Source organism: Triticum urartu, chromosome 4A, assembly GCF_056163025.1.
Source record: "Triticum urartu cultivar PI428250 chromosome 4A, HENAU_Tu73, whole genome shotgun sequence".
NCBI classification, from domain to species: domain Eukaryota; kingdom Viridiplantae; phylum Streptophyta; class Magnoliopsida; order Poales; family Poaceae; genus Triticum; species Triticum urartu.
In genome coordinates this window covers 600,941,202-600,968,092 of record NC_141876.1, presented here as the reverse complement: position 1 = coordinate 600,968,092, position 26,891 = coordinate 600,941,202, and the positions used below count along the sequence as shown (strand labels likewise).

Here is a 26,891-nt window from a genome sequence, read left to right as displayed (position 1 = left end):
GTTGTGACGTTTGGTAGTACCCAAAGCGTTCCTCCGGTAAACGGGAGTTGCATAATCTCATAGTTATAGGAACATGTATAAGTCATGAAGAAAGCAATAGCAACATACTAAACGATCGAGTGCTAAGCTAATGGAATGGGTCATGTCAATCAGGTCATTCTCTTAATGATGTGATCCCGTTAATCAAATAACAACTCATTGTTCATGGTTAGGAAACATAACCATCTTTGATTAACGAGCTAGTCAAGTAGAGGCATACTAGTGACACTTTGTTTGTCTATGTATTCACACGTGTATTATGTTTCCGGTTAATACAATTCTAGCATGAATAATAAACATTTATCATGATTATAAGGAAATAAATAATAACTTTATTATTGCCTCTAGGGCATATTTCCTTCAGTCTCCCACATGCACTAGAGTCAATAATCTAGTTCACATCGCTATGCGATTTAACAGCAATTAATAGTTCGCATCACCATGTGATTAACACCCATAGTTCACATCGATATGTGATCAATACCTAAAGGGTTTACTAGAGTCAGTAATCTAGTTCACATCGCTATGTGATTAACACCCAAAGAGTACTAAGGTGTGATCATGTTTTGCTTGTGAGATAATTTTAGTCAACGGGTCTGTCACATTCAGATCCGTAAGTATTTTGCGAATTTCTATGTCAACAATGCTCTGCACGGAGCTACTCTAGCTTATTGCTCCCACTTTCAATATGTATCTAGATCGAGACTTAGAGTCATCCAGATCTGTGTCAAAACTTGCATCGACGTAACTTTTTACGACGAACCTTTTTGTCACCTCCATAATTGAGAAATATTTCCTTATTCCACTAAGGATAATTTTGACCGCTGTCCAGTGATCTACTCTTAGATCACTATTGTACTCCCTTGCTTAACGCAGTGTATGGTATACAATAGATCTGGTACACGGCATGGCATACTTTATAGAACCTATGGCTGAGGCATAGGGAATGACTTTCATTCTATTTCTATCTTCTGCCGTGGTCGGGCTTTGAGTCTTACTCAATTTCACACCTTGCAACACAGGTAAGAACTCTTTCTTTGACTGTTCCATTTTGAACTACTTCAAAATCTTGTCAAGGTATGTACTTATTGAAAAAACTTATCAAGCGTCTTAATCTATCTCTATAGATCTTGATGCTCAATATGTAAGCAGCTTTACCGAGGTCTTTCTTTGAAAAATTCCTTTCAAACTCTCCTTTATGCTTTGCAGAATAATTCTACATTATTTCTAATCAACAATATGTCATTCACATATACTTATCAGAAATGCTGTAGTGCTCCCACTCACTTTCTTGTAAATACAGGCTTCACCGCAAGTCTGTATAAAACTATATGCTTTGATCAACTCATCAAAGCGTATATTCCAACTCCGAGATGCTTGCACCAGTCCATAGATGGATTGCTGGAGCTTGCATATTTAGTTAACACCTTTAGGATTGACAAAACCTTCTAGTTGCATCGTATACAACTCTTCTTTAGTAAATCCATTAAGGAATGCAATTTTGTTTATCCATTTGCCAGATTTCATAAAATGCGACAATTGCTAACATGATTTGGACAGACTTAAGCATAGATACGAGTGAGAAATTCTCATCGTAGTCAACACCTTGAACTTGTCGAAAACCTTTTGTGACAATTCTAGCTTTGTAGATAGTAACACTACTATCAGCGTCCGTCTTCCTCTTGAAGATCCATTTATTTTCTATGGCTTGCTGATCATCGGGCAAGTCAACCAAAGTCCATACTTTGTTCTCATACATGGATCATATCTCAGATTTCATGGCCTCAAACCATTTCGCGGAATCTGGGCTCATCATCGCTTCCTCATAGTTCGCAAGTTCGTCATGGTCTAGTAACATGACTTTCAGAACAGGATTACCGTACCACTCTGGTGCGGATCTCACTCTGATTTACCTACGAGATTTGGTAGTAACTTGATCTGAAGTTACATGATCATCATCATTAGCTTCCTCACTAATTGGTGTAGTAGTCACAGGAACAGATTTCTGTGATGAACTACTTTCCAATAAGGGAGCAGGTACAGTTACCTCATCAAGTTCTACTTTCCTCCCACTCACTTCTTTCGAGAGAAACTCGTTCTCTAGAAAAACTCCGAATTTAGCAACAAAAGTCTTGCCTTCGGATTTGTGATAGAAGGTGTACCCAACAGTCTCCTTTGGGTATCCTATGAAGACATATTTCTCCGATTTGGGTTTGAGCTTATTAGGATGAAACTTTTTCATATAAGCATCACAACCCCAAACTTTAAGAAACGACAACTTTGGTTTCTTGCCAAACCATAGTTCATACGGTGTCGTCTCAACAGATTTAGATGGTGCCCTTTTAACGTGAATGCAGCTGTCTCTAATGCATAACCCCAAAATGATAGTGGTAGATCGGTAAGAGACATCATAGATCGCACCATATCTAATAAAGTACGGTTATGACGTTCGGACACACCATTACATTGTGGTGTTCCTGGTGGCGTGAGTAGTGAAACTATTTCACATTGTTTTAAACTGAAGGCCAAACTCGTAACTCAAATACTCTTCTCTACGATCAGATCGTAGAAACTTTATTTTCTTGTTACGATGATTTTTCACTTCACTCTGAAATTCTTTGAACTTTTCAAATGTTTCAGACTTATGTTTCATCAAGTAGATATGCTCATATCTGCTCAAATCATCTGTGAAGATCAGAAAATAATGATACTTGTCGCGAGCCTCAATATTTATCGGACCACATACATCAGTATGTATGATTTCCAACAAATCTGTTGCTCGCTCCATTGTTCCGAAGAACAGAGTCTTAGTCATCTTGCCCATGAGGCATGGTTCGCAAGCATCAACTGATTCATAATCAAGTGATTCCAAAAGCCCATCAACATGGAGTTTCTTCATGCGCTTTACACCAATATGACCTAAACGGTAGTGCCACAAATAAGTTGCACTATCATTATTAACTTTGCATCTTTTGGTTTCAATATTATGATTATGTGTATCACTACGATCGAGATCCAACGAACTATTTTCATTGGGTGTGTAACCATATAAGGTTTTATTCATGTAAACAGAACAACAATTTATTCTCTTACTTAAATGAATAACCGTATTACAATAAACATGATCAAATCATATTCATGCTTAACGCAAACACCAAATAACACTTATTCAGGTTCAACACTAATCCCGAAAGTATAGGGAGTGTGCGATGATGATCACATCAATCTTGGAACCACTTCCAACACACATCGTCACTTCACCCTTAACTAGTCTCTGTTTATTCTGCAACTCCCGTTTCGAGTTACTAATCTTAGCAACTGAACTAGTATCAAATACTAAGGGGTTGCTATAAACACTAGTAAAGTACACATCAATAACATGTATATCAAATATACTTATATTTACTTTGCCATCCTTCTTATCTGCCAATCACTTGGGGTAGTTCCGCTTCCAGTGACCAGTCCCTTTGCAGTAGAAACACTTAGTCTCAGGCTTAGGACCAGACTTGGGCTTCTTCACTTGAGCAGCAACTTGCTTGCTGTTCTTCTTGAAGTTCCCCTTCTTCCCTCTGCCCTTTTCTTGAAACTAGTGGTCTTGTCTACCATCAACACTCGATGTTTTTCTCGATTTCTATCTTCGTCAATTTCCGTATTACGAAGAGCTTGGGAATCGTTTCCGTTATCCCTTGCATATCATAGTTCATCATGAAGTTCTACTAACTTGGTGATGGTGACTAGAGAATTCTGTCAATCACTATCTTATCTGGAAGATTAACTCTCACTTGATTCAAGCGATTGTAGTACTCAGATAATCTGAGCATATGCTCACTAGTTGAGCAATTCTCCTTCATCTTTTAGCTATAGAACTTGTTGGAGACTTCATATCTCCCAACTCGGGTATTTGCTTGAAATATTAACTTCAACTCCTGGAACATCTCATATGCTCCATGACGTTCAAAACGTCTTTGAAGTCCCGATTCTAAGCCATTAAGCATGGTGCACTAAACTATCAAGTAGTCATCATATTGAGCTAGCCAAACGTTCATAACGTCTACATCTGCTCCTGCAATAGGTCCGTCACCTAGCGGTGCATCAAGGACATAATTCTTCTGTGCAGCAATGAGGATAAACCTCATATCACGGATCCAATCCGCATCATTGCTACTAACATCTTTCAACACAATTTTCTCTAGGAACATATCAAAATAAACACAGGGAAACAACAACGCGAGCTATTGATCTACAACATAATTTGCAAAATACTACCAGGACTAAGTTTATGATAAATTTAAGTTCAATTTAATCATATTACTTAAGAACTCCCACTTAGATAGACATCCCTCTAATCCTCTAAGTGATCACGTGATCCTAATCAACTAAACCATGTCCGATCATCACGTGAGATGGAGTAGTTTCATTGGTGAACATCACTATGTTGATCATATCTACTATATGATTCACGCTCGACCTTTCGGTCTCCGTGTTCCGAGGCCATATCTGTATATGCTTGGCTCGTCAAGTATAACCTGAGTATTCTGCGTGTGCAACTGTTTTGCACCCGTTGTATTTGAACGTAGAGCCTATCACACCCGATCATCACGTGGTGTCTCAGCACGAAGAACTTTCGCAACGGTGCATACTCAGGGAGAACACTTCTTGATAATTAGTGAGAGATCATCTTAAAATGCTACCGTCAAACTAAGCAAAATAAGATGTATAAAAGATAAACATCATATGCAATCAAAATATGTGACATGATATGGCCATCATCATCTTGCGGCCTTTGATCTCCATCTCCAAAGTACTGTCATGATCTCTATCGTCAGCGGCATGACACCATGATCTCCATCATCTTGATCTATATCAATGTGTCGTCACACGGTCGTCTCGCCAACTATTGCTCTTGCAACTATTGCTATCGCATAGCGATAAAGTAAAGCAATTATTTGGCGCTTGCATCTTATGCAATAAAGAGACAACCATAAGGCTTTTGCCAGTTGCCGATAACTTCAACAAAACATGATCATCTCATACAACAACTTAGATCTCATCACGTTTTGACCATATCACATCACAACATGCCCTGCAAAAACAAGTTAGACGTCCTCTACTTTGTTGTTGCAAGTTTTACGTGGCTGCTATGGGCTTAAGCAAGAACCAATCTTACCTACGCATCAAAACCACAACGATAGTTTGTCAAGTTGGTGCTGTTTTAACCTTCGCAAGGACCGGGCGTAGCCACACTCGGTTCAACTAAAGTTGGAGAAACTGTCACCCGCTAGCCACCTTTGTGCAAAGCACGTCGGGAGAACCGGTCTCGCGTAAGCGTACGCGTAATGTCGGTCCGGGCCGCTTCATCCACCAATACCGCCGAACCAAAGTATGACATGCTGGTAAGCAGTATGACTTATATCGCCCACAACTCACTTGTGTTCTACTCGTGCATATAACATCAACATATAAAACCTAGGCTCGGATGCCACTGTTGGGGAACGTAGTAATTTCAAAAAATTTCCTACGCACACGCAAGATCATGTGACGCATAGCAACGAGCGTGGGGGGAGTGTGATCTACATACCTAGTAGATCGACAACGGAAGCGTTTGGTTGATGTAGTCGTACGTCTTCACGGCCCGACCGATCAAGCACCGAAACTACGGCACCTCCGAGTTTTAGCACACGTTCAGCTCGATGACGATCCCCGGACTCCGATCCAGCAAAGTGTCGGGGAAGAGTTCCGTCAGCACGATGGCGTGGTGACGATCTTGATGCACTACTGCTGCAGGGCTTCGCCTAAGCACCGCTACAATATTATCGAGGACTATGGTGGCAGGGGGCGCCGCACACGGCTAAGGAATAGATCACGTGGATCAACTTGTGTGTCTCTGGGGTGCCTCTGCCTCAGTATATAAAGGACTAGAGGGGGGGGGGGAGGCGGCCGGCCAAGGAGGGCGCGCCAGGAGAGTCCTACTCCCTCTAGTTGGAATAGGATTCGCGGAGGGGGGAAAAGAGAGAGAGGGGCCGGCCCCCTCTCCTTGTCCTATTCGGGCCAAGGGAGGGGAGGGGCGTGCGGCCCATGTAAGGCTGCCTCTTCTCTTTTTCACTAAGGCCCATCATGGCCCATTTAGCTCCCCGGGGGTTCCGGTAACCTCCCGGTACTCGGTAAAATCCCGATTTCACCCGGAACACTTCCGGTATCCAAACATAGGCTTCCAATATATCAATCTTTATGTCTCGACCATTTCGAGACTCCTCGTCATGTCCGTGATCACATCTGGGACTCCGAACAAACTTCGGTACATCAAAATGCATAAACTCATAATATAACTGTCATCGTAACCTTAAGCGTGCGGACCCTACGGGTTCGAGAACAATGCAGACATGACCGAGGCATGTCTCCGGTCAATAATCAATAGCGGGACCTGGATGCCCATATTGGCTCCTACATATTCTACGAAGATCTTTATCGGTCAGACCGCATTAACAACATACGTTGTTCCCTTTGTCATCGGTATGTTACTTGCCCGAGATTCGATCGTCGGTATTCCAATACCTAGTTCAATCTCGTTGCCGGTAATTCTCTTTACTCGTTCTGTAATACATCATCCCGCAACTAACTCATTTAGTTGCAATGCTTGCAAGGCTTTAAGTGATGTGCATTACCGAGAGGGCCCAGAGATACCTCTCCCACAATCGGAGTGACAAATCCTAATCTCGAAATACGCCAACCCAACATCTACCTTTGGAGACACCTGTAGAGCTCCTTTATAATCACTCAGTTATGTTGTGACGTTTGGTAGCACACAAAGTGTTCCTCCGGTAAACGGGAGTTGCATAATCTCATAGTCATAGGAACATGTATAAGTCATGAAGAAAGCAGTAGCAACATACTAAACGATCGGGTGCTAAGCTAATGGAATGGGTCATGTCAATCAGATCATTCACCTAATGATGTGATCCCGTTAATCAAATAACAACTCATTGTTCATGGTTAGGAAACATAACCATCTTTGATTAACGAGCTAGTCAAGTAGAGGCATACTAGTGACACTTTGTTTGTCTATGTATTCACACGTGTATTATGTTTCCGGTTAATACAATTCTAGCATGAATAATAAACATTTATCATGATTATAAGGAAATAAATAATAACTTTATTATTGCCTCTAGGGCATATTTCCTTCACTCCTTGCCCTTGTTCTCGGAGTGCACCACTTCCTTGCCCTTGTTTTTGGACTGCACCACCTCCTTGCCCTTGTTATCAGACTGCACCACCTCCTCGGCCGTGTGCGGCACCACCTCATTGCCCTTGTTCTCGGATTGCACCACCTCATTGCCCTTGTTCTCGGACTGCACCACCTCCTTGCCCTTGTTCTCGGACTACACCACCTCCTCGGCCGTGTGGGGCACCACCTTCTTGCCCTTGTTATCGGACTGAACCACCTCCTCGGCCGTGTGCGGCACCACCTCATTGCCCTTGTTCTCGGACTGCACCACCTCCTTGCCCTTGTTCTCGGACTACACCACCTCCTCGGCCGTGTGCGGCACCACCTCCTTGCCCTTGTTATCAGACTGCACCACCTCCTCGGGCCTGTGCGGCACCACCTAATTGTCCTTGTTCTCGGACTGCACCACCGTCGATCCCAAACATGTTTTTTCCGGTTCGCTGGATGTTCTCCAAAACGGGTATTAGTTTTTTATTGTTCCTTTTTTCTTAAATGCCCGAACTTTTTTTAAATTCATGAAATATTTTTGAAAATGATGATCTTTTTTCTTCAATTGATAAAATTTTTTTTCTTCAAAATTTCATGATTTGTTTCTCAAATTTATCAACAATTTTCAAATTCATGGATTTTTTAGAAGAATTGATTATTTTTTAAACCTATGATTATTTTTTGCAAATCCATGAACATGTTTTCAAAATTGATAAACATTTTCCAAAATAATCAAACCTTTTTCAAATCCATGAACTTTTTAAAATTTTGTGAACTTTTTATGAGAGGATAAACTTATTTTCAAAATTGATCATTTTTTCTCAATATCGATGAACTTATATTTAAAATCATTGAATTTTTTATTTTTTCTGAACTTTTTAAAAACCCATGAACCTTTTTTAAAAAAATTGAAGAATTTTTCTCGATATTTTTGGAAAAAACAATATTGTTTTTTTCATTTAAAAGAAGTTTTTCAATTTTTTTTGTGATCCATCAATCAGTCAACGGTTCAGTGGTAAGCTGTCAATCGGTCAAATATGAAATCCATCGATCGAGCAGTCGACGAGGAATGAGCACAACTATCGTTGCTGGGCTGGCCAACGGAGCTCGCGCGGCGCCACTACGGTAGCCGGCGCATAACGCGCTGATTAGGACCTCCCTAGGAGCTCCTATTATGATGGACCAAGGCGATGAAAAGCCATGAAACACACAACCACACGCCCTTTTGGGCCGGCCCATGCACGGGGAGGCACTCCTTTTTTTTGCTTTATCCTTTTCATTTTCTATTTTTAAAAATCCTGTTTTTTTTAAAATATTCAGAAACTTATAAAACATTCATGTATTTAAAAATGTTCCTTTTTTTAAATTATCACTAAAATAAATAATGTTCGTGAATTCAAATGAGCGGTCATGAATTTCAAGAAATGTTTGCCGATTCAAAAAAGCTCACAAATTTATGAAAAAAGTTCCAGGTCATCATCACGTAACAAGCTGTTGGTGCCGGCGACGAGCACAATCCACCCGGTGTTCCACGTCTCGCAAGTTGGCCGCACCCTTCCTCGAACCGAGCAAGTTGTGGATGAACTCTCCACAGAAGCAGCATACAGACCTGAACCGGGTGAGGCACTCGACACCCAGACTCATCCTCGCGGCGGGATGGCGGTGACTCAAGTGCTGGTTCGGTGGACGGATCGCCAAGACCTTTTTTTTGAGAGGACCACCAAGAGCTACTACGTTACGGTGCAAACCGGCACCTGCAGCCGCGATAGCTGGGCCGGCCATGTATCTCCCTTTTTTCCTGTTTGAAGCTCAATAAAAAGGTGCGGCTGCGGGAGATCGAACTAGCGATGTATTCCTCTAGAGCGAACGACTGCAAGCACAACGCCATCGATCAACCAGTGATTGCTGAATAGTTTCCATTCATTTATTGTTTCTTAAGTCGTGGAGGCCACCGATTTTGGAAAGCTCCTAGAAGCTTCCAAAGCCGGGTTTTTCCCAGTTCCCTGGACATTTCTGGCACGGTTTTATTCAGGTTTTTTTTTCTTTTTTATCATTTTACTAAATGCGTGATTATTTCTCTTTATATTCTTTTTTATACGGATTTTCTTTCTTTTGTATTCCAGATTTTTCAAGTTTATGAAGTATTTTTCAAATGGGATGAACTTTTTCCAAACTCAACGAACTTTTTTCCAAACTCGATGATTTTTTTATGAACTTTTTTTCAAAATCGATGAACATTTTCGAAAAAATCGATGAACCTTTTTTTAGAGATTTGTTTTTCAAATGGATGAACCTATTTCTTTAAGTCTGTAAACCATTTTTGATATTGCATTTTTATTTCGTAAGAAATGAAAAAAGTGGCAGTTTTTTCCTACCGGATTAACAGCAAAAAAAAGGGAACAGAAAAAAACCGGGCTGCCAGCGAGCGGCCGAACTCAGCAGTAGCGAGCGTTGTTTTTTTCCCGAGCGAGCAAGCGCGCTCGTGGGCCGGCCCATCCGAGCGCCTAAAGCGCAGAGCCAGTCAAGGCCCTGGAGGAACGTGCCCGGGCTGTGAGGCAACGGCAGCCGATATCCATCCAGCCCACGGCCGGGTCACAGGACAAGCGCAGCTTCTCCTCTCTCACATTTCCCCGACGACCCCCGATGACATCGCCGGCGCCGGCGGCGTCGGGCGGGCGGGAGGGCGACGGGATGCTGATCACGCCGCTCGGCGGCGGCAGCGAGGTGGGCCGCTCCTGCGTCCACCTGAGCTTCAAGGGGCGCACAGTCCTAGTAAGCATCCCCGAAACCCTAGCTTCCCCTTGTCCGCTCCTCTGCTCCCGCCTGTCCGGGGAATCTGACCCACTCCGTGCTCTCCAGTTCGACTGCGGCATCCACCCGGCGTACCTCGGCATGGCGTCGCTGCCCTTCTTCGACGAGATCGACCCCGCCGCCGTCGACGTCCTCCTCATCACGCAGTAACCAACCAACAAATCTCGCCCTTTCTTGATCCCCGCCTGTCCTTCCTTCTTCCCGTTATGCTGCTATCGCCTAGCACCTAGACACGCTAAGTTTTTCTTATCATTGATTCTTCTGCATAGTCAACAAATTTATATGTCAAATGGACCATTGGTTAAATTTAACAACCCCATGTTATATGGCCATTTCTTTCCAAATACCATGATCCTGCTTATGAGGATTAAAAACTGATTATGATACAGGATTCTGCTTGTGAGGATTAAGAAACCATGTCAAATGGACCATTGGTTAAATTTAAGAACCCCATGTTATACAGCTAATACAGGATTCTGCTTGTGAGGATTAAGATATGTTAATTTATCACAGGAGGATGCACACTCCTAACATATAAGTACTTATCATGCAGGTCATAGACTTCCACCAGACGTTGCAAGTTAATGGCATACGCTTCTGGTGCTATACTGCAGGCCATGTACTTGGAGCTGCCATGTTCATGGTGGATATTGCTGGCGTTCGCATTCTTTACACTGGTGACTACTCCCGTGAAGAAGACAGGCACCTGAAAGCTGCTGAGATCCCCCAGTTCTCCCCTGATATTTGCATTATCGAGTCAACTTACGGTGTGCAGCGACACCAACCCTGCCATGTCAGAGAGAAGCGCTTCACTGATGCCACAACACTGTTTCTCAAGGGGGCCGTGTTCTTATCCCGGCATTTGCTCTTGGTAGAGCACAGGAGCTGCTGCTTATCCTAGATGAGTATTGGTCCAACCACCCAGAGCTCCATAAGATTCCAATCTATTACGCCTCCCCTCTTGCGAAGAATTGTATGGCTGTCTACCAGACATACATAAACTCCATGAATGACAGGATCCGCAACCAGTTTGCACGGTCCAATCCCTTCCATTTCAAGCATATTGACCCTTTGAATAGCACTAGGAAACATGCCCGTGCGTTGCAACGGGGATAAACAATAATTTTGTCAACATACATACCCTTGAAGATCATCCATAACGTCCCTGCAAAAAAGATCGTCCATAACGAAGGACACATAACTGTGGGGGCTATGAATAATCTTCACTGAAAATATTAAAGGATGCAGTTTGAATGCTTTTGACAACCGTGGCATCTAACTAAAATTTCAGAGTTGTAGAAGTAGGGACAGACCAACGACAAAAATATTTGAGAAACAAAAATAACATTAGGTAACGCCAAACCTTCCAAAAGTCTTCTTAATCTTACAATCGGAGGTGCAGGATGACAAAAAAAGATCTTATAGATGACCCATCGAACATGCAGTGACGGATGCGTAGCGCTGACGCCCATAAAAAAGATCTGATAGAGGTTGTAAAGATGAAAGGTTTGTAAATGACACAATGGAAGATAAGAATGCAGATACTTATGTTGTTGCCGTTCATCTGTATATTGACAATGGGTAATCGCAAGATGAAATGTCTGTAAAAAGGGTTCATCTGTATCTGAAGATGAAATGTTGGATATTGACAATGAGCAATCACAAGAAATCTAGGCATCTGGTGTCATGGAGTGTGACACTGATTATTCCTCTTGCAACGCAGAAATATAGAGAAGATGAATCAAAACATTTTAGAGATAAAAATTCTCACCATTCATCTTCGCACTCCCATATAAGTTTAAGGCATTCCAGGGGGAAACACCATCGGGGTGGTACTGACAAGAACGAATCAAAGAAATCAGTAGAGGGGTGCTAGAGCTAGGAAATACAATTATTCTCTTGATGATCCCTTGTCTTCAGATAAAAAGAAAGTTTGTAAGGAGAGCTCTGCTGATAGGATGATTATAATTAGTCAGAAACTGGTTCAGATTGTGATGGCTTCAAGCATGACACTGAATTTAGGCTATGAAATGCTTCATTAGAAGAATCAGATCTACTTATCCATGAAGACCAACAATTTTGCCGATGAAACTGGTAGAGATAAATTCCTATTAGATGCTGCACCTGCACCAAAGTAGAAAGGCTAGGAAGATATTTGCTCTGTTGTGTCCGACTTTAATGGGCAATATGGACCTGAAGGAGTTGGCACTTTAGGGGGCACCGAACAGTCTGCCTACGATATTAACCACAGTGTTCACGTGAGCTGCCACATCGTTCAGTTGGCTGGTTGCAGAGGCTACTCATACAATGGATGCATATCTCCTCTCGATTTTGGAGTTTTGTTTGCAAAATATGAAGATCTTTGGAGAGCTTTAGTGCTGACCAAATGTAAATCTGATCTATAAAAATGTGTTTAGAAATCTTGTGCTCCAAAAAATTTGTTTAGAAAGCTGAAAATCAATTTACCAATCAAACAACTTTTACTATTTCAGTGGTTCAAAATGAATGGTGTTATAGATACACCATATGCTCAGGCACATCAAGCATATATGACCCTTTGGGGACTGTAGTTCTCGATCTAGTTCAATAAGATCATATATGTGGTGATAAGAAGTCCCCAAAAGAGATTGTTGGGCCTCTTTTTGAGAGATAACCAAACATCCATAAGGCAAATAGATAAAAAGTAACGGTTGAAAATAATGCAGAATAATATTCTGTAGTTTAATATACAAAGAAAAATACAAAGATCATTATGATAGACATGGGAATGGTTTACAGATTTCTCTATTGGTTCTCAGAAAGTCACTACCTAGCTCAGAAAGTCATTTTACTTCCGAGAGCAGTCATTTTACTTCTGAGAACATCATCGATTTAATCTTTATTTTCTCAAGTGAATAACAATTCCTTATTGTCACCAACTACACAATAGGAAATGTGAATAAAAGGCTGTAGTAAGATTTAAGCGAGAATAACTCCAGGGAAGTTCCACCCCGACTCTCAAATGGCCTGATGTTGTCGTTATTATTGGCGTACTTCACATAATGATCACGCATCAGGTAAAAAAGATCTGCCAGCACAGAGTTCAAAACTATGCTAGTCTTATACTTCTGATTTTTAGTTTGTATGTCACGTACTTCTGACTCGAAAAAAAGTCAGTATGTCACGTACTCTGTGCACACCTTGCTCCTTGGCCCCCTGTCAATTGTAAAAAAAGGCAATTTATCAAAATCTTACAGTCTTTTAGTACATTCTAAACCTCTAAGGTTCCTCAGTTTCACCTCTGAACGTGATATTAGTACGCTCAGTTTAAGTTTTATTTGCTTGCTTGTGTATATGTGCATGTATACTGAGAGAGAGGGAGAGATTATTCTGTTCTAGCAGTCGTATTTCTGTGACAAATCTACTCCCCTCCACTCCATTTTTGATTGCCTGAAATCAATTGCAAATTGGGAGCAGCAGAGCAAATGTGAAAAAGTTCAGATTGCCTGAAATCAATTGCAAATTGGGAGCAGCAGAGCAAATGTGAAAAAGTTCAGTGCATGTTTTTGAGATTCAGAGGACGTGTAAGATGGGAGATGGCTTCCCATGCTTTGTAACTATGATTAGATGGATCATGCAGAACAGAAAGGCAAAATTATCAAGTTCATTACCCTGTTTAGAACAGAAAAACTTAATTGGGATGTACCTTATGCTGATATATAAAAGTTCAGTACCCTGTTCCTCCTTTCCAAATCTACCAGACTGCTTAATTTACAAACAAAGAAACTTGTGCTGCTTGCCATAATTTGTTTACATGTAACATCAACAGTATATACATGTAGTTGCCTCCAAAGTTGACCATATGAGCTTTCAAATTTAAGAACAAAGTTGACCATATGAGCTTTCAAATGAAAGCTTTCATGAACAATATATACATGTAGTTGCGTCCAAAATTCCGCATCACTGAATTCAGAGGTTGCTAGCTGATGCCGCTGCACTGGGTAGCTGCTCCCTCGTGCGCGCACGCAGCCGTCAGCTCGAACGCGAGCTGCTCGGGCGCTCCCCCGGACGCGCGCAACCGGCGGCTCCCTCGGATCCAACAGCGGTCGCGAGGCGACACGAGCAGCCCAGGACGCACGCAGGCACCGGCGGATCGGAGAGGCGAGCAGCAGCACGCCCCAGCGGCAGCAGCATCATGCCCAGGACAGGGGTGCACGGCAGGCGCGGCGCGGCGCGGCTGCAGTTCAGGGGCGGTAGCATTTCTCGGCCGCATCCATGTGCGGCCGCCGTGGCGTCCTCCTACTCGCGCGGCTGGTCCATGGTCGTCGGCGCACGGCAGGGCAGGGGCGGCAGCAGTTCTAGGCCGCATCCGTGGCTGACGGTGCCCGGCAGGGCGGGGGCGGCAGGGCGGCGTGCTCCTACTCGGGTGGCCGATGCGGGCGAGGGAAGAGAGGAATCGGGAGAGGAGCTCACGGGCGGCGCAACTCGTCTCCTCGGTGGCCAAGGGGCTCGCCGGGTCAGTGCGAAGGCCGGCTGCAGGGAGAATTGGTAGGGGCGGCGAGGGGATCCGTTCCCGTGAGCGGAAGCCCGGGGAAGGCACCGGAGTTGGCCGGAATCGGGCGGTCAATGGAAGGTTGCCGTCGCCGTTGAAGCGAGGGGATCGAAGGTCGGGGAGGCCCGACGTCTAGGATCCAGGACCAGCGCGGACGCAGCGGTGGTGCCCCCAATCTCAGGCGCACCACTGCAGGGCGGAGGGCCAGGCGGCGGGAGGAATGGCGGGGAGGGTGTGCGTGAGTCATGCGCCGCCGCGGCTGGAGTTGAGCGTCTGGATAAGATAGAGGAAAGGAGCTCAGGTTGAAATCTAATAAATCCAGGGGTTAATTTGTAAAACCGAATCGTTTTTTAGATATCACTTAAAGAGAGACAGCGGGTACAATTTCCAGAAAACAGGAGGGTTTTTTTGTAAAATGCCTAACGACGGACGACCAGAATTAATCGGTGGTTTATTATTAGGGAAAGATAGACAACTTCCATGATGTTGGTCCGTCAGTGGTGATGGCAAGTCCAGGTAGCCTCCAAAGTGGCCTCTCTAGGCAGCTCTTTGCCGCCGCTTTCACCAACCTCCGTTCTGCCGCTGTCACCCAGGTCCAAGAGGAATGAAGTTCAGTCGGCCACGCTGCTGCCAAGGGAGCCAAGTGGGGCGCTGCTACAGCTCTGTGCGCCCACGACGATGCTACTGCCTGTGCCGTCCCTATCCAGGCCCCCTGGGTTCGAGGCCTCGCCAATGCCGCCACTGCCGTCCAGCGGGCCGGTGCACCGCACCCCTTCGCCCGTGCGGCGCCGTAGGGTCGATGCTTCTGGTGCTGTTGGCCTGCAGTGCCTTGCGCCGTTGTTTGAAGATAGGCAGGAGGCCATCCTGCCCACCCCGGCTCCAACACCGCCTCGGGCTCTTACGACGCGTCGCAAAACAATGGCCGGAGTCTCCATCTCCGGGGTCGGCGGCACCTTCTCGCTGCACAAGACAAAGACGGCAAGCCGCCCCAAGGCCACGCCCATGGCTCGCGCGGCAGAAATCCTGGTCTGTCGCTCTCTCGGCATCGTCAAGGATGGAGAGGACGTCACCACCGCAGCCTTGGACGCCTTCGCGGACCGCTTCAAGGAGCATTTGTCGCCGGAGGTGCTCACAGCCATGAGAGGCCTGTTTAAGCTAGACGACGCCAATGCAGATGCTGTGGAGGAAGCCCTCCTGGCGCATGGAGGAGGAGGCGCGCTGGACCTGGAGAGGGCCGACGAGGAGGCCGTGCTGCAGTAGGCAGCGTCCTGAGCCACTACTCATAATCTGGGTTGTTAGTTGCTATGTTAGTACAACTATTTGCATGTTGCCGGATGGTTAGGTGCTGGGTCAAGTTTCAGCTTGGTAGCAAAGTGTGTGGGCGTGCTGTATATGCACCATGTATCAGGTTATCTATGCAACCGCGGGTGTTGGTTGTCGCATATGTGTGCACACAAATTGCTGTTCTCGCTGCCAGTTCAGATGCTGCCATGTTTCTTCTTGCCTATGTTCAGTGGCTATGCTCCAGGGTCCTCGCTGTTAATTTATGTCATCACAACCAGTAAACTTTCTGAGCTGGAATGTCCGGGGCCTTAACTGTCCAAACCGGCGGTCGACAGTTAATGCTACTATCGCTTCCTCCTCCTGTCATGTAGTGTGCCTCCAGGAAACGAAGCTTGACAATATCGATCAGTTCACGACTGCTTTCTTGGGGGGGGGGGCATAGGCTGTGTAGCTTCGCACAACGTCCAGCAAATGGCACTAGGGGTGGTATCCTTCTTCTTTGGGATGACCTTTTGGTGGAGATGTCCAGCATCACCATCACCACCTTCTGCCTCTCAGCCATGGTTCGTGTCAGAGACTCAGGCGTGAGCTTCAAGATAACCACCGTTTACGGCCCCACCGACCACTCGCTCAAAGATGTGTTCTTTGACGAGCTCGTTGGCCAAAAGCCACCCGCTGGTGTGGCTTGGATAGCCTCCGGGGATTTCAACCAAATTTACCGGGCAAGGGATAAAAACAAGAGGAACGTGAACTGCAGCCGTATAAATCGGTTCCGTGCAACTCTCCACAGTTGTGAGCTCAAAGAAATCCACCTCCAAAATAGGAGATTCACATGGAGCAATGAGAGGTCCAACCCTACCCTTTGCAAGCTCGACTCCTTCTTTTGCAATGCGGAGTGGGACACAACATTCAATGACCACGTGTTACATGCGCTCTCCTCGTCCCTCTCCGACCACTGCCCGCTTCTGCTTGCTGAAGATAAGGGGCCAAGGAGGCCTAGGACCTTCAAATTTGAGAACTTTTGGGCTTCTATGCCAGGCTTCTATGACGTGGTCCACAAGGCCTGGGCCGAGCCAGTTGAGCATACCGACCCATACATGATCCTTTTCCACAAGCTCAAGAAAACGACGAAGCGTCTCACGGAATGGAGTAGAGGCCTCTTCTCTAAAGCCAAGACCAAATTCTTTCACCGTCGCGTTAACACGAGAAGGAGGAAAAACTATATTAACCGGATTATGAAGGATCAAGGGTGGGTGACCGAACACAATGCCAAGGAGAAGATAATCCATGACCACTTCTCGCAAGTAGTGAAAAGAGGAAGCGTAAGCACGAAGGACTTCAATTGGGAGGAGCTCAATCTGGAGTCGCATGACCTGCGTGAGCTTGACGCTCCCCTCTCTGAGGCGGAGGTCATCGAGGCGATTAATAGCATGCCGAGCGACAAGGCGCCTAGGCCAGATGGCTTCACCGGCCTCTTCTTCAAAAAGTGTTGGGGCATCATCAAGCACGACCTCATGAGGGTGATTCAACGCTTTGACTCCCTCCACACAACAAACCTACACTGGCTCAACTCTGCGAATATTGTGTTGCTTCCAAAGAAGGATGGGGCGGAGAGCATCGTCAACTTTAGGCCCATTAGCCTCATCCATGCAGTCGCCAAGATCATCGTGAAGGTACTCGCTATCCGGCTTGGCCCGCACATGTCCGCCCTCGTCTCCAACGCTCAAAGTGCGTTCATCAAAACACGGAGCATCCACGACAACTTCATGTATGTTAGAAACCTTGCACGACGCTTGCACAAGAGCAAGACTCCCTCTCTCCTATTCAAGCTGGACATCCGCAAGGCATTTGACTCTGTCAAATGGGAGTACTTGCTTGACCTCCTACGGAGGCGAGGTTTCCCAAGCAAATTTCGAGAGTGGATTGCGGCTCTGCTATGCTCCTCATCTTCGAGGATCCTCTTGAATGGGGTAGCTGGTACCCCCATCAAGCATGGCCAGGGTCTACGGCAAGGGGACCCCGTCTCTCCCCTCCTTTTTGTGATAGCTATTGACCCATTGAAGCAAATCCTTGATGTGGCAACAAGGAAGGGCCTTCTTCACAAGGTCCGAGGGAGAGGGGTCATGGTGCGAACCTCTCTCTATGCGGATGATGCGGCTGTGTTTGTAGCGCCGATCAAAAGAGATGTGGACAACCTCGCGGCCATTCTGCGAGGTTTTGGTGAAGTCACCGGCCTTTGCACCAATTTTCATAAGAGCTCAATGGTCCCCATTCGGTGCGGCAACCTTGACTTGGGTCACATCACACAAGGGCTACCGGCTGTCAGGGCTTCCTTTCCGCTCCGCTACCTGGGACTCCCGCTATCTGTGTGGAAGCTGAAGCTCGCCGACCTATACTTTCTTGTCGCTAAAGTGGCAAGTAGACTGACTACATATGACGGCCAAAACATCACCATCATTGGTCGCGCGACCCTTATTAAGTCGGTCCTCGCTTCCCAAGTGATCTACTTCATCACGCCACTTGTCATTCAACCCACCATTTTGCAAAACATCGACAAGCTTGAGCGGGCCTTCCTATGGTCGGGGTCGGATACGACATCCGGGGCAAAGTGCAAGGTCAATTGGGATGTTGTCAGCCGACCGCTCGCCTATGGTGGACTCGGGGTCCTCAACACCAACAAGTTCGCGCGGGCTTTGCGTTTGCGGTGGCCTTGGTACGAGTGGAAGGAGCCCACAAAGTTGTGGGTTGGGAGTGGGAATCCATGCGATGAGGAGGACCTCAACTTTTTCTATGCCTGTACCACCATCACGGTTGGGAACGGTGCGAAGACTCCATTTTGGGACTCCCCTTGGCTCCTTGGTCGCAAGCCCAAAGACATTGCTCCGCTCATTTATGAGACTTCCTCCCGGAAGCACTGGAAGGTACGGGAGGCCCTCAAGGACAACGCGTGGATCCTCAAAATCAGACCGCCCGCATCTATTTCCATCGAGCATGTTGCGCAATTCTTCACCCTTTGGATGCTACTGCACGAGGTGCACCTGGATGAGCTCACCGAGGATGACATCCTATGGAAGCACACGGAATCTGGGCACTACTCCGCGGCGCACTACTCCGCGGCCTCCGCTTACAGGGCACAATTTTTGGGCTTGGTCCTCTCCCCCATGGACCAAATGGTCTGGAAGGCTTGGGCCCCACCAAAAGTCAAGTTCGTTGCTTGGCTCGCGCTTCAAGATAGGATCTGGATTGCGGACAGATTGGAGAAGCGAGGATGGCCTAACTGTGGCCCCTGCCCCTTGTGCCGAGGGGTGCAGGAATGTGGCCCTCATCTTTTCTTCAGATGCCGTTTCACTCTCAGGCTTTGGAACATGGCTATTCAGAAATTTCGCATCCATGACATGGACACGTCCACATGGCACCTGTTTGACTCCGTTCATGCCTGGTGGGCGAGCACATGCACCACGGGCACCACCGACAGAAAAGCAAAGGCATCGATTACCATGCTAGTGTCATGGGTCATCTGGAATGAGCGCAACGCAAGAGTGTTCAGGCAAAAGAGCACACCTCCGCAAATCTTGCTCAGCATCATTGAAGACGAGGCAAACCTTTGGATCAAAGCTGGGGCAAAGAAACTAGGGTCTTTTTTATTGCGAGAATAATTGTCATGCCGTAACTTGGATGTGTGTTGTAACAAACTCTCTCTCCTCCTTATTTAATACTAGATGATACCCCGCGCGTTGCTGCGAGAATTGGTTGTAATATATTTAAGTGCTACTTGGTTGTGTGAAAATGAATATTTAACTATACAATATGAATTGGAAATAAAAATAGACATGCTTTATCGTATTCGGTTATTGTATTGTTTTACCATCTTTATTGAATAAAGATTGCATAAACATATGTATTTTTTCATGCATGATTGCTTGTTGAGGTGGTCCTTTTCTCGTGCATGATTGCATGTTGAGGTTACATATTTGCAGAAATATGGGCATTGAGGATCAACAATTTGAACCTGCCCATGCCCAACTCCCATCTAGGGTTTCCTTGCCTCTCGCCGGCGCCGCCGGTCCGCCTTATCTTCTATGGTCCTCGGATCATGGAGGCACGGTGGATCCCGGCCCTTGCCGGCGGGAGGGCTCCGTTTTTAGATGTTTTTCTGAGTTTTGTTAGAGTTTGTGCCATGCTCAAGAAGATGAGGCGGTGGCGGCTTCTTGTAGATGGAATAAGGTCCTCCCCGCCTAGCCCCCGTCCTGGTGATGTTTCAAGCATCGTCGAAAGGCGTGTGGAGGTTTGTCTCCGGCGGATCTCATGGGATCCGGTCGGCGTTTGTCTTCGGTGGATCCGACTGGATCCGGTCTTCGCTCGTCTATGTCCGTGTGTCTGCAGGTTGGATCCTTCCGGTCTATGCTTCTTTTCATCAGCGGCGGTTGCTGTTCTGGTGCGCTGGTCCTATGGGGCGTTAGCACGACGACTTCCCGACTGTCTACTACAACAACGTTTGCCCGGCTCCGACAAAGAAGGGGCGATGATTACAACAATGTTTTTGGCATGAAAATATTTTTTGTAATGCCAAAAACATTCCAACAAAAATTATATGTGTTCTTTGTCACATCCAAATGCTACATGCAAATTTGTAGGCAAAGCGATTAAACATTTTGGTCTGTGAAAAAAAACTAAATAAACACCAAATATTACCCCAAAATGTCATCCTAAATTTGTTTTTTTCACCGGTGAAATACCGCTGCTCCGTTTCGCATCAAATTTTTTCAGGATGCTTGCGACCCTAACACGAACATCTACAAAAAAAAACAAATTCTTTTGAAAACATTTGCTATTCACGCGGGAGAGCGCGCTCTGGGAGCGAGAACGCCATTCTCCACCTATCACCGATAAGATATGTACAACAGAACTATAATTCGTAAAGTAGGTAGTGCATTAACAACTGTACAGTTACAATACCAAAATGCCACTCTACATATGATCAAAAATATAATTCATTGAGTGCTCTGTCCGATGCATGCTTAGTTCAATGGTATTTGTTGTACTTGACAAACATATTTGCATCATGTGATAAACTATTCAGGAATGGTCTGATATCCCCACCATCTCCTTGCTAACAACATATGAACATATTGACATCACAGGCACAATATGGTGATATCGCTAGCTAGTCTTTTAGCATCGAAGAACCATCAGCGGTAATATGATATACATACTTACCCATCTTAAGTATAGTTGGCATATATTCCAGTGGACGACCCTTCCACATGCAGCCTCATTCCTAGCAAGCGCATCTGATTCAAACCATGCTAGCTCGTCAGCTTGAACACCACACCAAAATTAGATGCAAGCAGGTAACCTTTACCTGGAACGTGAACCACTATAGACCAGTGATCTACTCTTCTCTTTTTGAAATCTAGAAAAATGATCACAGTGCTACTGAATTTACCATATGCTGAATAATTTCGCAGAAAAATGGATCATGCTCGGGAATTTTTCTTCAGGTGAGAGACTCTTTTACCTACCTCGTGATGCATATTAAACTCACATGCCTTTCTTGTTAATTGAGGACCAACATGGTAGATATCTGTACCATGATGGGCTGGGAGTCATAGAACAACCCACCCCTACCATCACACCGTACCACACCGGCCGGTCCTCCTTCGTTACATAAATCATATACAGGCGCTGACGCAGGATACTGTGGCTACCAGCGATGGCCGATGGACGGTGGGCGCCGGCAAGGTGATAATCCCGCGACCACTGGCCCGCCGTTGGCTGCAGATCGCTCAAGTCTCTGGCCCGTGCTCTAGCTGCGCTCCGCTGACCTCCCTCGTAATGGTTGAGGTCGCCACTGTCACCGCCGAGGCCCACACGGATCTCTGCCTTCGCGGCTCGCAGAAGACGCTAATGGATAGCCGCGCCAGCGTGTCATGCTCACCCCGCCGGATCTCAAGCAGCCAACTGATTGTGCGCTGCTTGCGGGGATGTCTATCAACTGCGCATGCGCTTCTACCTAGTGCTGCACGCCGCAATTTAAGGAGTTGGATGATCTAGAAGTTGAAACGAAAGTGCACGGTAGCAGATGGATTGAACAGTGGCGGATAACTTACCTCCAATATATAATGGTGGACATTTCAGATCTATGTGGGAGGGAGACGAAGCGTAACGATCTGTGCCCTGTTCTTATCTGCAGTTGTTACTATTCCTTTGGGTCCGGTTCCTGTATATGCACTCGCCTCTTTGTTAAAACTTAATAAAAACCATAATAAAAGGCCAAGGAGGGGACAGGAACGGGGATGCGGGGGCAGTAAACGCTGTGGCTATCGGTGGTTTACGGCTGTAAATAAAATGCACGAGAGGATTTGGGGTTCAGTTTGTCTAATTCACATCTAGATGTTTTTTAAGAATGTCACATCTAAGCTCCCACAAATATATAATGCAGCAACAAGAAACAAAAAAAAACTAGGACAAAAAAAATAGACCACAAACAAAGTGGAAATCAGCTTAGATGTGACATAACTATGTCACATCTAGATGTGTCCTATACAGACCCTTGTGGTTTGTCTTGTGTTGGTTGCGGAAGACTATAAACTGAACGCATGACGTGGCATGCATGTAGGTTCTGAGTTGATGACATGGCATGATTGATGAGGTGGATGGGCTACATGTTGAGATAAATATGATAGTGGGGTGAACTTCTTAAGTATATAAGATATGAGGCAAATCTTTTGCCTCCGTTTCAAAAAAAAAACAAAAACAAGTGGTGCACAGATAAGAACACATGTGTTTTTCCAGGTTATGCTGTTGCTGGCTCCCTCGCAAAGGAGATCATCACTGAGCCGAGAAAAGTGCAGCTAGTAAATGGGCTCACTGCTCCTCTCAATATGCAGATCTTCTACATCTCCTTTTCAGCTCACGCGGATTTCCCACAGACGAGCGGCTTCCTGGGCGAGCTTCGCCCAGCCAACATTATTCTTGTACACGGGGAAGCAAATGAGATGGGGAGGCTCAGACAGAAGCTGATCACTCAGTTCGAGTGAACAGACACACAGATCGTGTTTCCCAAGAACTGCCAACCAGTGCAGCTGTATTTCAGCTCTGACAAGACGGCCAAGGCAATTGGCAGATTGGCAGAAAAGGTGCCAGAAGTGGGAGATTCGGTCAGTGGCTTGCTTGTGAAGAAGGGCTTCACGTACCAGATTATGGCTCCTGAGGACCTCCGGGTGCACACACAGCTATCTACCGCCAACATTACTCAGCGGCTCGCCGTCCCATATTCCGGTTCTTTTGAAGTCATCAAGTACAGACTGAGGCAAATATACGAGAGCGTGGAATCATCAACCGACGAAGCCAATGTTCCAACACTGATTGTTCATGAGAGGGTGACCATCCGCCTGGATTCAGAGAGCTACGTGACGCTACAGTGGTCCTCTGATCCCATAAGCGACATGGTGTCTGATTCCGTGGTGGCCATGATCTTGAACATAGGGCGTGAGGGACCAAAGGCCGTTCCGATGGAAGAGGAAACGGAGATGGTTGCGCAGAAGGTGGTGTTTGCTCTAATGGTGTCGGTCTTCGGTGACGTTAAAGTGGCGGAGGAAGGGGTGCTTGTTATAACTGTCGATGGAGATATCGCCTACTTGGATGGGAGGAGCGGTGATGTTGAGTGCCCGAATGCTGCGCTGAAAGAGAGGATAAAGACCGCGTTCCGTCGCATTCAGGGTGCTGTGAGACCAATCCCGCTGTCGGCCTCCTGAGGTGAAGCCATGATGCAAGATGCCTTTAACCCTGAATGCACCCTGAATGCATCATGGCTTCACCTCAGAAGGGGAGAAAATTACCTTACTATTAATATTGGAACCACATTAACAGGGGAGGAAATTATCTTACTATTAATATTCATCACATGATGTGATTTAGTTTACTGAGTGGATGTGTTGTATCCACGTTAAATTCAGTAAATGGCGTCTCTCATTTCATCACCACATAGTCCCGTGTTCGTTTGGTCTTCCTTATATTCATATTTGGTCTTCCTCATATTCATGGCGCTGCCTGGGGCAACGATCACTTCTGCTTAACGACCAAGTGAACTATAGATAAGCGATGTTCACGCAAAGTTGTCTAGATAAGATGAGGAGCATAGTATTGTGTTTTTATGTCAAGCAAAATCATTACTTATTGCTATGTATTTTGAGGATAAGCATCCTCTCTGCCATTACTTGAAAATTTACAATTGTACATACGGATGGCACACCAAAAAGATTCTTGTTATGCCATTTTAGAAAAACAATCAAGCTGAGGTGGTTTAGACGTAGTTTGTATGATTGAAGGTTGGCCTGTTATAGTTGACAGTCCTGTTTGCCTATTGTTCAGTTAAAGCCTACTATATTTTTCGTAGTGTGTTAACTTCTGAAATATTAACCCTGTTATACTTTTCTTCTTTATTTCGATCCAATATTCTTGAATTTCTTTGTGGCAGAGAAATTACCACCGTGGATAGGTCCTCTAAGAGTACCTACCGCACCTTCGCCTCCAATGTGATTTAAGGGGTCTGCTAGAGTTGCTCTAAGGAAGGTATGCGATCACCGAGCAGTTGTTGCAACCTAGAGTTAAAATTAGAACCACGAGCTCTTACGATCGAAATGCCGTGTAATCCTACTAGGAAACCTCTTCAAAGCGCACAACGCCTGTAGAAGGTGTATGCACAGTGATTGCCCCAATTTGCCGAGCAGAGTACGGGTAGGAGTGTCTTTCCTTCTTGAAAAATACTTTCACCTTCCCCGCAAAAAAAGAAAAATACTTTCACCACAGGAAAGGTCACAGTGGAATTCTGTTCCGTAATTTCACAACACCATGTTTGCTGTCAGAAAAATCGTCGACGACGGCTGCTTTGTCTCTGCCAGACTACGAGAATCAACGTTCAAATAACAAACCGTGAAAGCTCTGCCCAAAGAAGTCTGGGTGGTGTAGTTGATTATCACGTTAGTCTCACACACTAAAGGTCCCCAGTTCGAACCTGGGCTCAGACATTTTTTTTGATATATTGCACTTACAAAAATAATTCTTACTTTTTTTTAAACTTCGCTTCGCATTTTTGAACAAAATCGTGGTAATACTAGTATCATCTGCCGCGTTTGTTCTGGAACATTTGTTAAAAGTACCGATGGAGATGCACATTGGACAAAAATAGTTGTAAAAGTGCAGCACCAGGATGATGCTTCAAGAGTCAATTTTTTTTTTTTTTAGAAAAGGGGTTATTCCCCGGCCTCTGCATCAGAAAGATGCATACGGCCCTCTTATTAATCAAATAAAATAGTGTCAACATGGTTCCAAAGATCTCCAAAAAATAATAAAGTACAGGCAGCTCACACAGAGCCAAAAAGAGGCTAGAAACACCAACTAGCCGAGAAAAGACGCCACAACCGGCTGGCTAAAAAAAATAGATAGGAAATCTAAGTGCCTATCCTATTACATGACCGCCATCCAAACCGGTTGAAAATATTCCGAGCTACCATCTCCCATCGGAAAGACCCAGTAACCAAATGCTCCCTGGCCTCCGTCTGGGTGAGTGGCGACCACGAACGGATCAGTGCCGTAGTTCGGAATATGACCTGCAAAAAATGTATACATGATAGTCTGTTAAAAACCAAATCATTTCTGCAAGTCCAGATAGTCCACAGCAAAGCACAAGCTCCAACCCGAATATGTCTCGCTAAGTTAGCCTCAATCCCATTACGCTTCAAGAGTCAATTTCATATACCCCAACAATATATATATATATATATATATATATATATATATATATATATATATATATATATATATATATATATATATGCTCTTCTCTTATACCCCAACCAACAAAACGATTTGTTGATTAAAATTGCACGTATAGGGTAAGATGCTGGTGTACTGTTTGTGAAAAAGAATAAGAAAAGGTGGATTCTTTTTCTCGGTATATTATGTTTTCTTTGTCCAATTCAAGCGTTGGTCTGTCCAGGTTAGAGGCTGGCGTGGATGTTCATCCTTGTTCCGATGTTTTCTCCAAATCAACCAGGTGCCGGACTGGGAGCGACCAGAGGCGTTTTTGCAGCTGCCACCGTGCGCCTGCTCCTCGCCTTTCTACCAGCATCACCAACTCGCCAACATATATGAAGTGGCTTAATATGAAGAAAAGGAAAATAGTTACTAAGAGGAGGTGACACGTCCGAACGCGAGAGGGGCTACTAGGGGATGACGTGCTTGAATGAGACAGATAAATTTGGTTTTCTATCTCTTGATAAAGGGCAACTACATATTTTTATAAGATCTCCATGGGCCATGGAATGTTCATAATAATACATGTTACCTTTTACAAAACTATAAAATGGTATACATCATATCTAATTTTATAAAGTTGTACTATGAGAAATCTCAGAAGATTTATTGAAACAACAACCATCGTAACTTCAGCATCACTAACATCAAGGGCAATACGTCCTCGTACCGATTCTTCGATATATAGTAGGTACATCCACATCCATGATATTCATTAGCTAATATATATAGATGGAACAAGTGAGGCGGTTTGTACCGAGATGGATGTTAGATGTGGTGCATGTGGGACGTCTTCTTTTTAGAAATTGTAGGCTCCGGGAAAGAGCTGTTATGTGTTTGCCAAAGAGATGGCTTGAGAGCTCTAATTTATAGAATGCATATCAGTTTACCTGGGAGAACCAGCAACAATATGCTATAGGAGATAAACCAAGCTACTAACCAGCAACACTGAACCCGTAGAATATAGCAACCGGCGGGAATACCAGGTACACTGAAAGCTACATGATAGCTCAAGTGAAAACTCTAGGAAAGAGTAATACCCAGCTCACGTAAGAGCTCCTCCAGCAGAACACACCCAGCATAATGCAAAACAAAGCTAAGGAAAGTAACCTGAACGTTATCAGTCAATGCCCAAGCGAGTTCCAGCTGCATCTTGTAGTTGCAAGTTTCGTGCACCCAGTAGTAACGAGTCCACCT

At 45.2% G+C, this 26,891-nt stretch overlaps 2 protein-coding genes, 1 non-coding gene and 1 pseudogene across 4 annotated transcripts; all 4 read left to right on the top strand.

The window, feature by feature from the left end:
* Positions 1-9,600: 9,600 nt before the first annotated feature.
* Positions 9,601-12,596, top strand: LOC125507552 (uncharacterized; annotated as a pseudogene). The gene is made up of 3 exons (XR_015602305.1): positions 9,601-10,024; positions 10,112-10,209; positions 10,617-12,596. The product of XR_015602305.1 is annotated as an uncharacterized LOC125507552 (transcript).
* Positions 12,597-14,475: 1,879 nt separating this feature from the next.
* Positions 14,476-15,854, top strand: LOC125507553 (uncharacterized). Its single transcript, XM_048672097.1, has 2 exons — positions 14,476-14,562; positions 15,111-15,854. The coding sequence occupies exons 1-2, from the start codon at positions 14,476-14,478 to the stop codon at positions 15,852-15,854; spliced, it is 831 nt and encodes a 276-aa protein (XP_048528054.1).
* Positions 15,855-19,893: 4,039 nt separating this feature from the next.
* On the top strand, positions 19,894-23,635 carry LOC147977153 (cleavage and polyadenylation specificity factor subunit 3-I-like). The gene is made up of 4 exons (XM_087521084.1): positions 19,894-20,163; positions 20,262-20,313; positions 22,674-22,914; positions 22,975-23,635. The coding sequence occupies exons 1-4, from the start codon at positions 19,894-19,896 to the stop codon at positions 23,633-23,635; spliced, it is 1,224 nt and encodes a 407-aa protein (XP_087377210.1).
* Positions 23,636-24,833: 1,198 nt separating this feature from the next.
* Positions 24,834-24,907, top strand: TRNAV-CAC (transfer RNA valine (anticodon CAC)). The gene has a single exon. It is a non-coding gene; the product is annotated as a tRNA-Val (tRNA).
* The last annotated feature ends 1,984 nt before the right edge of the window (positions 24,908-26,891 follow it).